Source organism: Trachurus trachurus (assembly GCF_905171665.1).
Source record: "Trachurus trachurus genome assembly, chromosome: 13".
NCBI lineage: Eukaryota > Metazoa > Chordata > Actinopteri > Carangiformes > Carangidae > Trachurus > Trachurus trachurus.
Window position 1 is genome coordinate 24202581 of NC_139892.1, and position 13530 is coordinate 24216110.

General features: G+C 41.6%; 1 protein-coding gene across 2 annotated transcripts in view; it reads right to left on the reverse strand.

Moving 5' to 3' along the window:
• The window catches only part of caln1 (calneuron 1), a gene marked incomplete at both ends in the record, with an annotated part of 66650 nt that overhangs the window by 26284 nt on the left and 26836 nt on the right, over positions 1 to 13530 (reverse strand). For both annotated transcript variants that reach the window (XM_083984542.1, XM_083984543.1), the window contains one exon: positions 7993 to 8105. In XM_083984542.1, coding sequence (XP_083840668.1) covers positions 7993 to 8105 — 113 coding nt within the window. The remainder of the gene's footprint in view (positions 1 to 7992; positions 8106 to 13530) is intronic.

Below are 13530 nucleotides of genomic sequence, written 5' to 3' on the forward strand. Positions count from 1 at the left end.
TCATCAAGCAAGAGCTGAAACGTAAAAGTCTAAAAAAGAGCGTTAACAAAGCTTAAAAAGCTGTTTCTAAAAACTGCCTGAAAGCAAGTTTTCCCTGTATGCTGACTCACACATTAGTTCAGCTTGGGATGCTCACACTTTTCTGCCCAAACCTCAACCCTGGAACAATTTGGCCCTGTTCAGACCTGCTAGTAACCCACGTCTTCAGTGATCTTAATGCATCTGGGGTTCATATCTGAACTCAGAGGAGAACAAATCATCCAAGACACATGTTAATACCATGGGCCCTAATTTCTTGGCGCAACTCACGGGGGCGCAGCGAAGCGAGCCCTGACGCAGCTGGCGCAGTGGCATTTTCCTCCAGTGCAACAAGGTGCGCAGCGGATTCGGTAAATTGGCAGACTGCTGTGCGCCGAGATGGGAGTGGTCGCGCAGCAGGGGGAGGTGTCGACAGATTCGCCGTGGCGCAGTGACAATTTGTTGCCGATAGACCGCGCGGAGAGTGCGCCGAAAGCTCGCCAGCTCCAACCTGGTCTAATGTCAGCGCAAGGCGAAGCGCAGCCAGCGCAGTGGCAATTTGACTGCCCAGCGCGCAGTGCAGACACGTCACCAAGACCTCACAGGCAGATTTCCACAGTTCCAGGCACATTTAAATGCAATTAATAATAATAATAATGATAATAATCATCATCACAATAACCCCTATTTATTGTATCTGAATCAGCACATACACCTATATCTATATAGATTGTCCCGTCACACTGATGACCATCAAAGGCTTGCGTAATGGAAACTCAGCCTGACTGAATTAACACAGATGAAACCAGGGAGGGACTGAGACAGCCGTGGATGTCCCAAGAGCAGGTGTTGACACTACACACTGTGCCGTTGCAGATGATCAGCTATTTATTTATTTATTTACTTATTGATTTATTAGGGGCCAGCGCCGCATCGTCACGCGACCATAACAAATACAACTGAAAACAAATAAACTATCATCTCTCACAGCAAACCACAATCAGCCTCGGCACCATAGTGAGCAGATATTAACATCTCCCATCTCAGGTAAATTCTAAAGAAAAAAGAAAAAGAGAGACGCTCCGCGATGCCTCGTTACGCACAGCTGTTTGTTATGTTGTGATCTGTGCACACGTGTTTAAATATAGGTTACTAAATATGAGTGTCTTTATTAATGGAAAAGGGGTGTGTGTGTTTTGTTTTTTGTTTTTTTTTACTGGGCAACAGCTCTCAATCTGTCAGAGCAAACATCATAACCTCCTCCCTCCCAGACTACTTTTGCACCATCAGCCCGTGAGGTCTGTTCGCGTGACCGGACACTGCCAGCTTGGACTCACACCCCTTTTCCATTAATAAAGACATATTTAGTAACCTATATTTAAACACGTGTGCACAAACAGCTGTGCGTAATGGATGCATCGCGGAGCGTCTCTCTTTTTCTTTTTTCTTTAGAATTTACCTGAGAGGGGAGATGTTAATATCTGCTCACTATGAGCACTATGCCAGGCTGATTGTGGTTTGCTGTGAGATATGATAGTTTATTTGTTTTCAGTTTTATTTGTTATGGTCGCGTGACGATGCGGCTCAATAAATCAATAAGTAAATACATAAATATAGCAGATAATCGTGTAGTGTCAACACAGCAGTAATCCATCCTCATCTTTCATCTGTGCAGCCTTTGATCTGTCATCAGTGTGACGGGACAATCGATATAGATGTGCTGAATGTGTATGCTGTATAGGTGCTGATTCAAATCTTCTCTTCCACGGTGAAATCAAACGTCCGCCTTGCGCGCGCGGCGGATTTAAAGGCGAGGAGAGGAGCTCATTTGATTGGTGAAGATCTGACTCGGCTGTGTCAAACCCACTCCACGCCTTCTCTCCTCCCTCTATGCCATTTGCGCCGGTGGGAGGGAAGTAGGCGGGATGCGCCCCGCTGCGTCTCGAAGCAAAATCGCAATCTGCTCCTGGCCACTCCCCGTTGGCGAAGCGAAGGCGAGGCGCAGGCCTGATCCGCTCCGCCTGCACCTAGTTCACGAAAATAGAGCCCCATGTCTGAAGTGTGGTGTAAGCTGAATGAATGAGTTTGTGTTGTGCCTGTAAACGGTTGTCATTACCATGGCCATGCACAGCTGGCTTGTTTACCCTGATTACACACGGGGACACTCTGTAAATAACTGTCAAAAGGCACTGATTTATGAGGACTATGAGTTATTTTGACAGACACACATTATATAATGTCATCAGCCGTTACAATCACATACAGTAGGTTAACTCATCCTAATTAGTAGTTCAGAAGTCAAATGTTCACCCGACTCACAAACACATACCACTTCTTAATTTCTTCTCCCATTGGATTTGTGTTGGATATCCAACTTCTACTGCACATGATCGGCCTCCTGCAGAGTGATATCTGACTCTGTAGCTGACATTCTATAATACGCAATAAAACCTAGACAGATGCTGCAGGTTATGACATTTAGCTGTATACACCAATATTGTGATGGAATGAGGAAATGTATCCATTTTGTTTTGAAGACTGAAATGTGAAACAAATTGAAAAAACGACGACAGTCTGGTGAAAATTTTCATAAAAATATTCTTCACTAAAAATTCCCTGCATGGCTCACAACAGATTTAGGGAAATTACTATAAAACATTGGAACAGTATATTCTGGACAACCTCCTTTAAATAATTATTTTTGGACACAGCCCCCAAACAAATTATGTTGAACAAGAAAAGGTAAAAAGAGAAAACAATTCAAGTAAGTGAAAGCGTGATTAACAACATAGGAGCCAACATCACCATTAACACACTGCAGCTCATCGTGTGCTCCACCACTGAAATCATGTGATAAATCTCAAACAGATAGAGGTGAATACACTGTTTGACCAGTCATGACTTATGACTTTCAACACGTAACGGCATACGAGTTTTCACAACTTATGAATTATGACAGCACCTCATACGATATGTGTTTCCTCCACCCACACCCAGAGCTGCTGTGTACCTCACTGTACTCAGGTCAGTGGAATAAATCACCATCTCAATGATGAGAGACATCGTGGCTCGGGGATTAATTAGCACAACGTGAGGGTCATTGACCTGTAATTAAAAGCACAGAGGAGCCTTGATCTTTTAAAATATGTAAATATGTAATATATTCCATAGCCTTTAGTAGTTATCACACACGCAGGAGTTAAGTCCTTCCATGTGACATGTTGAAAACCTTATTAAGGTCAATCTATCGTGGAAATGAAAAAGAAATGACAGACATTATCTAATGTAACTGTAAATGTAATCTATGTAAAATGCATCTATTAAGAGATTAGATATTAAGTACTGTAGGTGTACACACACACCTTTATCAGAGTCCAATAGTGAGCTCATTATTTGTGAAATTCTGTTTTTGCAAACTGTCCTGAAGAAGATAAGCTAAACAGAAGAAAAAATAAAATGTTTGCAGTTGTTCAATTACAAGCTCATAATTATCCTGACGGGATAATTAGATGCGATACGAGTGAGTAGGAAGGTGAATGTGTGACAGTGGGTGAATCATTATCCCGTCACTCCAGCTGGTGAGGATGTGACACTTCGCCCGACATTAGTGGAATGAGAAAATCTCTGAGCTGAAACAGCAACCGAGCTGCTCCCATGGTTAAAAAAGACTGAACCAGAGCATTAACAGGAGGTCGATGTGAGTTAGCCAGGGTCGGCCTGTGTCATGCTCGGACAAACTCTGACAACCTTGGTCACGGAAAAATAAATAGTTGATTATAAAATCCAACAAAATGCCAGATGGAGGAAAATTCATGTGAGATGCTGTGATAACTGTGGATTTTAATGACGATAACACAAAAGCCCTCGAGCTAAATACTTTCAGTGATGCACCGTCATGATTCATGTTTATAGAAATGGCATCAAAATGACTCAGATTTTATTGTAAAGAGTCTTGATCAGTCATAAAGCTTCAGAGGTTTGTGGTTTTATAAAACTCCTTGAAGCACTTTGTTCTTACTCCTCAGTATCTACTTGGCTTCTTTGTTGAACATTTAAGTTACTACAGCTCTGAAACTCAAGTAAAATAACAGTTATTGCCTCACTGTCTCATATTCTAATAACTCCACAATGCACTGTGGCCGACTGAGTCAATCAAGATGAGTTTAATGGGTTTCCAATCTTCAAAGGCAGATCATTAAAATGAGATGTGTTCAATGAATGTTCTCTAGTAAAGTTGAAAGAAGATTTAAAGGGGAAAGTTAAGCGGATATTGACTCTTCTTTTATAAAAACTTCTGCAGACTATCTCAGTATTATTATAGAGCTCTGATTAAAAAGAAAAAACTACTTTCCTTAAAGAGTACTATTTATTTTCCTGACAGGTACACTGCTGCACTGAAAGTCTCGTGTTGGAAGAGAAGAAAATCACTTTAAGAAAACTTGAAAGTTGTTCGAAAGACAGGGTGATATTTGGCCAAACTTGGGTTCGTGCTTTCTCTCTCTTTTTCTTTCAGCCCCATTGTGAATGCTTGGTCCTCTGCAATCAAACCATCTGATCAGGTGTTTCCATCTCATGAAGACGTTCCTATCCTCAAGCCCCATTTGTTTTCACAATACTAAACCAGCCCTTTGGGAACAACCTGAGTATATAATCACCTGGTTGTCATGGCTAGCATGCAAATAAGAATGTAATAGATAACCTGTCTGACTGATAGTAACTATAATAACTGAGAAAAATAGTTGGGTCTATGGCAAATGCTTTACTTTTTTGTCTGATTTTTGCTATAAACAGCTGGTGCTTCTGTTAGAAACAAGCAATTAGATTGAGCCGTTAAAGTAAATGAACACCTGCAGAACTGGGTGATCTTTAAAAAAATGTTTTTAAACATTACACATAAGCTGTGTCCCGATATGACGAGCACATCACAGCGTCATGATGTAGATTCATCACAGTTTAGGGATGTAAACAATAAAGCGGCAGACAACACTGACAGAGAGCATGAGGATTACACTTTTAAATGTAGGAACTGGCGTCCAGCTCAGTTCAGCCTCTAATAGAACAACTTTTAAATCCACAGATCTTAAAACATCAAGTTACCTGTTGTGATGGCCGCTACAGTAGGTGACAGGAGTCGTGTTTTGCCATGCAACAGTAGGAATCTTCTATAAGTCTCGTTTCATTCACAATGATGAAAGTCCACAACACAACACGAACCACATGCTGAATAGGGACACGGCAACAGACACTATTGTACTGCATATTTCGTGTGGATTTAACTGTGAAAAGACATGTTGGAGGGAAAGTTGTTTTATGAGCGTAACAATTAGTTGATTGACAGTCCAGCTTTGTGAGCCAGCAGCATGTTGATGGGTTGATGCTTTATTCAGTATTTGCTGAACTGTTGGTTGATGGTGCTCTTGTTCTTCATGCAATTGCATGGTGAGATATTTTTTCTTCTATTACTATTTGGAAGAAGGTAAAATACAAATTACTTAGAGATGTAATGTACAGATGTAATGTTGTGTGGTATGGTGTTTTTTTGTTTAGTTTTTTTAAAAGATGGTTGAGCTGGTTTTAGGACAGGAGTGCCCACCTACCAGGAAGTAAAGCCAAACCCACTGAACACTTAAAAACACTTTCACTCACAACAAATATTCAAGCAGGATGACTGAGCACAAAATGAATATGTAAGAACCAGTGTGAGTCATACACCACAGTCCATTAACAAACTAAACTAAGCACAAAACTGTAATACCTCAAGCAAGTAATTGTCTGTGAGGCGTGTGGAGAAATAATCATGATAAATCAACACTGGCAGTGCATTTTCCCCCCTGAATATGCTCCTCACATCAGATCAAGTATTTCCTGCCAATTCATGCTTTTAGGCATTAATTCATCAGAGAAGAAAAGTGGGTTCGTATGTGTCGAAGTAACCAACCCCAACTCAGCCAACCCACAACACATCAGGCGTCTGAGGCCAGCGGTTCTTCTGCACAAGCCAAGGTCATTGCAGCAGTCAAATCGGGCTGGCAGCACATTTGCCCAGCCTGTACTCCTCCCTCTGAGGAGTCATGTCCTCACGGTGTTAACCACAGCCCCACCCCCCCACCCCAAGAAAAAGGCCAGGTCGAGCCGATGATTACATCAAGAGTACGCAGGCTTGCCAAGTGTTACAATCTGTGCCAAACGTTGGGTTCTTTCCCTCACACCTGCTCGATTCGTCACCATTCCCATCATGCTCATTCTTTCTATTGTCTGCACATTCATCACTCTCTGTCAGGGGCAGTCTACTTCACTGTCGTACTCTGACATTTTCTCTCCTCTTCATTTCTTATGCCACAGATTCCTCTCTCACTCCAAGTCTCCTCAGATTCTCAAAGCCCGTATGAGCGTCCAACGGCAACATCTGTCAGGGTCATGTATTACCATCATCAGTCACAATATCACTCAGAAGACTGTGTATTAAGCATTTGTTTTTCACTGCCCTTCAAAAGGGCACAGAAACAGTGTGAGTGTGGAAACTGAGTTAAATGAAGTATGGATGGAATGAAGGATGGTATTCCCATACAGTGATTTATAGATTACATTAGCACGGAGATGTAGAGAAGACTCTCAGTGATTGTCACACTTTGACTGAGCACTTGGATCAAAACCCAAGATAGTTTCTAAGTTTGAGCAAAAATATTCTTCTCCAGAAACATAAAATCCTCTAATCGTTGATTTGATTGCACAAAACCATCACTCATCAGTGACACATGCTGCCTTATGCAAGATGGAGAAAATGAAATAGGCTGCATCTGTCTGAAAATGCAGTTAATCAACCACTTGTGTTTCCATATTTTTGTTCTACTTTTTAAGTGGACACCATAACTTGTGCCATATGATGATATTTAACTTCATATTGCAAAGGGAAATGTGTTTGTTGCGCACTGGGATTAAAAATGGGACATCCAGGGGGTGCATGAGTGTAAATAATTCCCTCAATCCTTCTTCATTTCTTTTCTTTTGAAATATCAAAAATACAAGCACATCAGCATAACATAATCTGTGCACAACAGCTTGTCTGGGTCTAATGATGTGTCCTCAACACTCACAAACACCCTGTAAGTTGCACCAAACATACACTCTGCTACACAGCTCTCAAATATACACTCACACTGATAATATTTTCACATTCACGCACATTTTTATTTCAGAAGGCTACAGGTTTTCCACTGCTGAATTCCTCAAGCACTTTAACACATGGGTCTCTCTTTAATTACACTTGCAACCTATTTGCATTACCCACAGTTCACTAATCTTTTACGTGTCTTTTCAGTAATTTTGCTCCCCTGGAAATACAGAAACACAAGTACATCACCATATAATGTATGCACACAACAGGTTGTCTCACCCATATACGCTGCCCACATTCTCTGAGAGTCTTTTAGTCCTTATAATTTTAAATTAATCTGCTCAAATAATGAAGCTGTTATTGCACAGTGAACATACAGTACATCAGTTGAGCACTGAGATTATAACCAAATCAAACAATGAATAATAATAATAATGTGGTGGGTGTCTACAGTTTTTGGATATGTATATTATTACCATAGGTCCCACACATCACACCAATCGCCATCACACATTCGTTTTTCAGTTTTCACATCTGGTTCAGGAAACAGAAGAATAAGTGAACATGACCACATTATGACACACAGCAGACCAAGGACTGCTTCTCTGAACCACTGCCAAAAATAACAAGACCTTTCATTTGAAAAAGAAAAAGAGCTTTCTGAAATTTTGGGCCTTGGTTTCCAAAGGAAAAAAACTGAAGGCTGAAGAATGAAAATAATTGTCATGACTCCTTGCCTGCACTACTTTGCAGTAATTATCTTTCAACTGAGACTGAACTTTATACCCAGTTGTATTCATGACTCATGGTTTGGCAAAGTGAAACAGAGATGTGTTGAAGAGAATAAAGTTTAGTTTTACCTGCCAGAAGATGGTATCTATTGTGCTGCCCAGGAAGCCTTCTCTCGTCTCAGACGACAGGAGCTTGGGTCCGAGGATCGTCATGAACTCATCAAAGTCCACCTGTCCATCACCTAACACCAGGAAGCACAGCAAGTTACTAACAGCTGACGATGGACTGATATACAGTACTCATCTGCATTGTTTCCAGCTTCTGTCAATGAATCAGTTTTTATGCTGGTTATGAATCAGTTTTTAATTCAAACCATGGCGATCTCAGAGCTCAACACACTGCAGTTTAAGAACATGAAAACATGCACATTTTTTAACACACACATACAACACAATAAAATAAGAGTAATGTACTGCACCAATGAAACACACTTGCATGGATGTATTATGATACATTACATGTTCACTTATTGATCAATGCTTTTTCAAAACTCACAAAGTGCTGAACAGAGTCTCTCTTGCAGAGTGGTTGTGTGTCGTTTTGGTTGTGTTGTGTTGTGCTGTATGTGCAGCACCTGTGTTGTCACAGTTGATGAAGATGTGAAAGTTAGTTGTGTTTTGTCTGTGTGTAGTAGTAGTAGTTCAGCTTTCAGGGCCATTGTCCCAAACCCATCTTCTTCAGCCTCCGTAAATAAACATATTCCCTTCTCCGTATCCATTAATCTGATGGATGCTTCTTCTATGAAGTCCTGAAGTCCTGAGTGCTATCCTGGCTGTTTAAGGGAGAGCCAACCATTATTTTGGTTTGTGCGTGTTCGCTCAGCTCTCTCATCTTTATCTTGATCTTAAGTTCACCATCTCATACAGGGAAAATCACTCAGACAGCAAGAACACAGTCTCACTCATATCCCTTCATTCGTTTGGAATGCGACGCGAGGCAGAGTGAATGACAAATGATGTTCCTGTCCTGTACAACTGCTGCGTATTTGCCCCTGAGCAGTGCACTCAGTAGCTAACAGCCTGCAGCTGAATGTGTGTAACTACGTAAAAGTGAAGCCAGGTGTTAAGGGAAAACAAGGACAGAGCACTGAACTTTTCCTGGATTAAAAGAGTGTAAAGCACAAACTTGCAAAGGATTTCTGCACTTTTCTTTTTTTCCTCCATCATGTTTGTGTGGAGGCTCAGTTATTACGCTCAGGGTTTGTGCTTAAAGGGAGATATGGATGCTGCCCGTAGACAGTTCTTTCATTTCACCATTTACTACTGAGACAAGAGATAAACAAAACACTGAGCTCTGACTTACAGTACTCTGTAATAGTGGATATGAAGCAGATCAAAGTTTACAGCTACACTACATTCACAACACGGAGTTCCCGCAGTGCATATTGATTCCTGCAGTAGTGATCTGGGTGCCTGCTGATAGCCTGGATGCTGAAGCTGCTGCAGAATAAAGCATCAAAACTCCAGGGAACAGATTGTGAATTCATATTAATTTTTCATATTAAAAAACATTTTAACCTTTACTCTTTGGGTGGAGAGTTTCCTGTCCTCAGACTTGTCTGATCTAATTATCTTTAGGTGAAAAATTCAGTAACTCTCGATCTTAATACAGAATCATTCACAGTCTTTCAAAGTCTCCAAGCAGAGTTTGTTCACTCTTTCATTTTTGTTGTCTCAGGTCTCTCATGGCCCTGTAGCAAAATCCTTTTTTAACCTCCCTGTTCATCACCCCTGCTCCTCCTGTATCTGCAGATGAGGCCAGGACCTTGTCAGTGTAAAGTTACAATGCAGGACGACTCAATCTGCCCTGCAACTGCAGCAACTCCTGCTCCTGCTCAAAATGTGCCACTGTAACATTTGATACCATTGACTGCACTTGCATCTATGCATATTCAGTAGGGAAAATGCAGGGCTGCGTGCCAGATGCAGCAGTGTTGAGACCCACGGGTGTCAGGACAGGATGATAGATGGATGACAGTAGAGAATAAGGTGGACAAGGTGAGCAGGTTTAAGGTTCAAGACAGCGCTGCACAGCAGGCAAAGTTACCCACTAGTCTGTAAAAACAGAGCCGGAGAGGAGTGTGTGGTGATCAGAGCACAACTACAACAGGATGACCATGGTGCTATGTCTGCTGAAGTGTGTAAGCAGGCAGCAGTTTGTTCACAGGTTTGACTTGATCATGTGGAAGAATTTCATCGATGTGGTTCTGTGAGGGATTTTCCTGCCTACAGTATGTGATGGTCAAAACTGCAGCTTTAATTTCATTGATAAAAAGTGTGTTATCATTATTAGTTCTTAACCAGTTTACTACCAACAATGACTGGTCTCCTTGTAACATCCTTGCAGTTCTGTGTGAAAATGACAAACTGACTGACTGCATTTCACATTGTTTTATATCATAGGTGCAAAAAGGGTCTCCATCAGTCCAAACCTCTGTGCATTATTGTTCCCGACAAGGACACACTCGCCTGTACACACACACTCCTGTAGAACTGTCTGACAGTCAGGTGACATTTTTAAACTTGATATTTTTTGACTCAATCTCCAATATGAAACCTCTTCATTTTGCACTGTTATGTAAATACAGAGCAAAATGGGACAGTGCATAAAAACTAAATATAATAATACTATTGACCCTAAAAAGCCTGTGTGCCTTTCCTAGAACATATTACGTTTGCATACCAGATCTTATTCTGATGAATCTGCAGTTTGTGACAGCTCAACATTATGCACATTGTCACTGAGTCACTTACTGAGTCTGTCATAGGCTGAGCCACCTGTTTTTGACATGTCCCTTCCTGTGTTATGTCACAACCGAGCATCCTGTTCCAGCCGGAGACAGAGCACTAAATTATTGAACAATGATGCAAAATCATGTTCCCTTTAGTAAAAGACATAAAACAAATTAAACACAGGATGTGTCTACACAGACCCAAACGTAGAGTTCAAGCTAAAGTTCCAGTTACATTTTGTAAAGGTCACCTCAGAAGTAAAAGTGGAGCATGTGTGATCTACACTGAAAAACAAAGGTGGCTGCAACGCTGTGATGTGGAACAAAGACGAGGAGTCACACCTCTCCATGAAGGACATATAGGAGTTCAATAACAGTCACATGGATTGATCTGACAGCAGAGACGAGTGGGCAGATAACCCATCAGTATCTTCTAAAGATCAGCTGGACTTGGCCGCTGGGCTCAGAATCGATGGCTGTGAACGAGGATCCAGTCCTCACAGCTGCCCACTTGGCTGAGATACAATCACTGTCGTCTATTCTCATTCATCAGCTAAGACCCGCCAACCCCCCTCCTCAGTACCCCGTCCCTTTGATCACCGGCTCTTTATCATTTGTGTCTACACACATATGGATGGGAGGATAATGCCACCAACTGTTTTGTTAATAACCAAAAACCCACCAGACCAGATTTCTAAGAATACATATTAGTCTGTTGTATTTTACATTGTGATGAACTGCTGTTCTCCAACACATTCCCTCCAATCAGTGTGTGTTGGAGCTGGTTAGCCCCTGTGTTGTCATGTGGCCATTAATGAATATAGAGAATGAGAGTAACATGGAGGCTACAGTAACATAAAGTGAGGAGACGGCCCAACCTGACTGCAATGAGCTGATCGACCTACAACCAACACATAAAGTGATAGACATGCACATCACAGGTGGACACCATGCACTGTAAATTAAGATGGATGTAGCCTCTGTGCTGCCATGTGTAGGTTTATAAAGAGCTGTTTTGAAGCTCAGCTACAAACATGTTTGTTTTTCTGCTGTGAAGTTGATTCATTTCATGGCAGGTGGCACCAGATAGAAAAGAGGAGGCGCAACAATTAAGACGCGGGTAGAGATAGGCCTACCGGGCAAGAGGAACACAGGATTGGTCTGTGTGGCTCCGGCTGGTGGAGTGAGGCAGGTGCACACCTCACTCCATGCTGGCATGCAGGGAAACCAAGGAATACTGACCTGTAGCGGGTAGTCGACAAGCAAACAGATCGACATACCAGAATATAGACGGCCTATTAGCTGTTCTTGCCGTGGGAATGTTTTGTTGTTTATTCTGTTGCTTGTTATTAAAAGGCAATTGCTGTTTTTTTTTTTTTACAATCTGGACCTTATTTCTAGCATAAAATACGATAATTTACTCACCCAGATAACTTTGGTGTCATTACAAGTCCTTCCGACGAAATTAGATCCAGCCGAGAGCCGCATATATCCATATAATGCGAGTCTACAGGGCACCGGAATGCAGCCTCTAAATAACACATTATCTGCAGAGAAACTCGTTGATTTCATCAACATTTTTTATGATACTCTAGCGCTATTCCCCTCTGAGTCCGGGGTTACTGTTATCAACATCTGGGGTCTGTAGGTTGACCTAATAACCTCTGACCTGGATGATATCATCGCTGAACGCCGTGCGGCTTGTTTACCTGAAAGTTGCTAATGCTAATACTATGGTTTACTGATATTCACCATGTTAATTCTGATACTCAATCACACACTTTCTGTGTACCTGAAAGTCTGTTGAGTGTTATCAAGGTGGTGTGTGGGCTTTCTCTTCATTTGTTTGTCTAAACCTGCTGGATCATGTCTCCCTGAACAGTTTGACAAATTAACAAGCACAAAAAACAGCCCTCGCTAGACAACCAGATGATTATCAGATTCAATAAAGTTTAAACCGAGTTTCCAACAAACTCTAATTCAGTACACAGAGAGGATGATGAGAAGGGAGTGAATTAATAAGTAAACAGCAGCAGTGCACTTCACAGACTTCCTAAGACAAAAGCCGTTGTGACCTTCATCAGATCCTGAAGTAACCTTGCCTGCCTCTTGGAGCTGCAGCAGAAGATGCAACGAGAGCTGGCCCTGAGGCACAAAAGGCAGCTATGTTCTCCTGAGATCCTGGAGCGGATGAGTCAGATGAGGAACAGAAGCAGTAACTTCTTATACTTTAATATTCAGCCTTGAACATTTACAGTATTTCTCTCTCCACAGTGAAACTGAAAAGCACTTATCAAAGGCTGTGATAGCAGCATGAAGAATTTGAATATTTTCCCACTGATCTGACATTTGCATATTGCATTTCCGCCTCCCTGCCTCATACAATTTTAAGAGACTACCCTTTTATAAAATGTCAATCACAGTTACTGCAGAAGACTTTGCTGTCTGTGAGAAATGGGACTGAGTGTGTCTATGTGGGATTGTTTTTTATCTCTGAGGACAAGGGGTTAAAAGGTGACAGGTGAGGAACCAAGCACTTGATGTATTGTTAAACCACAATTTTGTGGTGCGCTCTCCCACAGATACAGCCGCTACAGCGAGTACATTGATGCCGTTTGATTTTGTTCCAGCTGGAAAACCGACATAAAACCCTACTTTGTTCTATGGTAACCACACCTCTGTCATGTGTGCACACATACTGTATCTCTTTATTTAGGTTGTTCTCTCACAGCGCGGGTTTCACATTGTTTCTTTCATGTGTCAAGTGGAAACAGTGAGTGGTTGAGACTGAAATGAGTACACGCTCAAGCATGCATGAATAAATGTTTTATGCATGACACAGAGGAATATGTAATCTGAACAGGCAAGTGTGAGT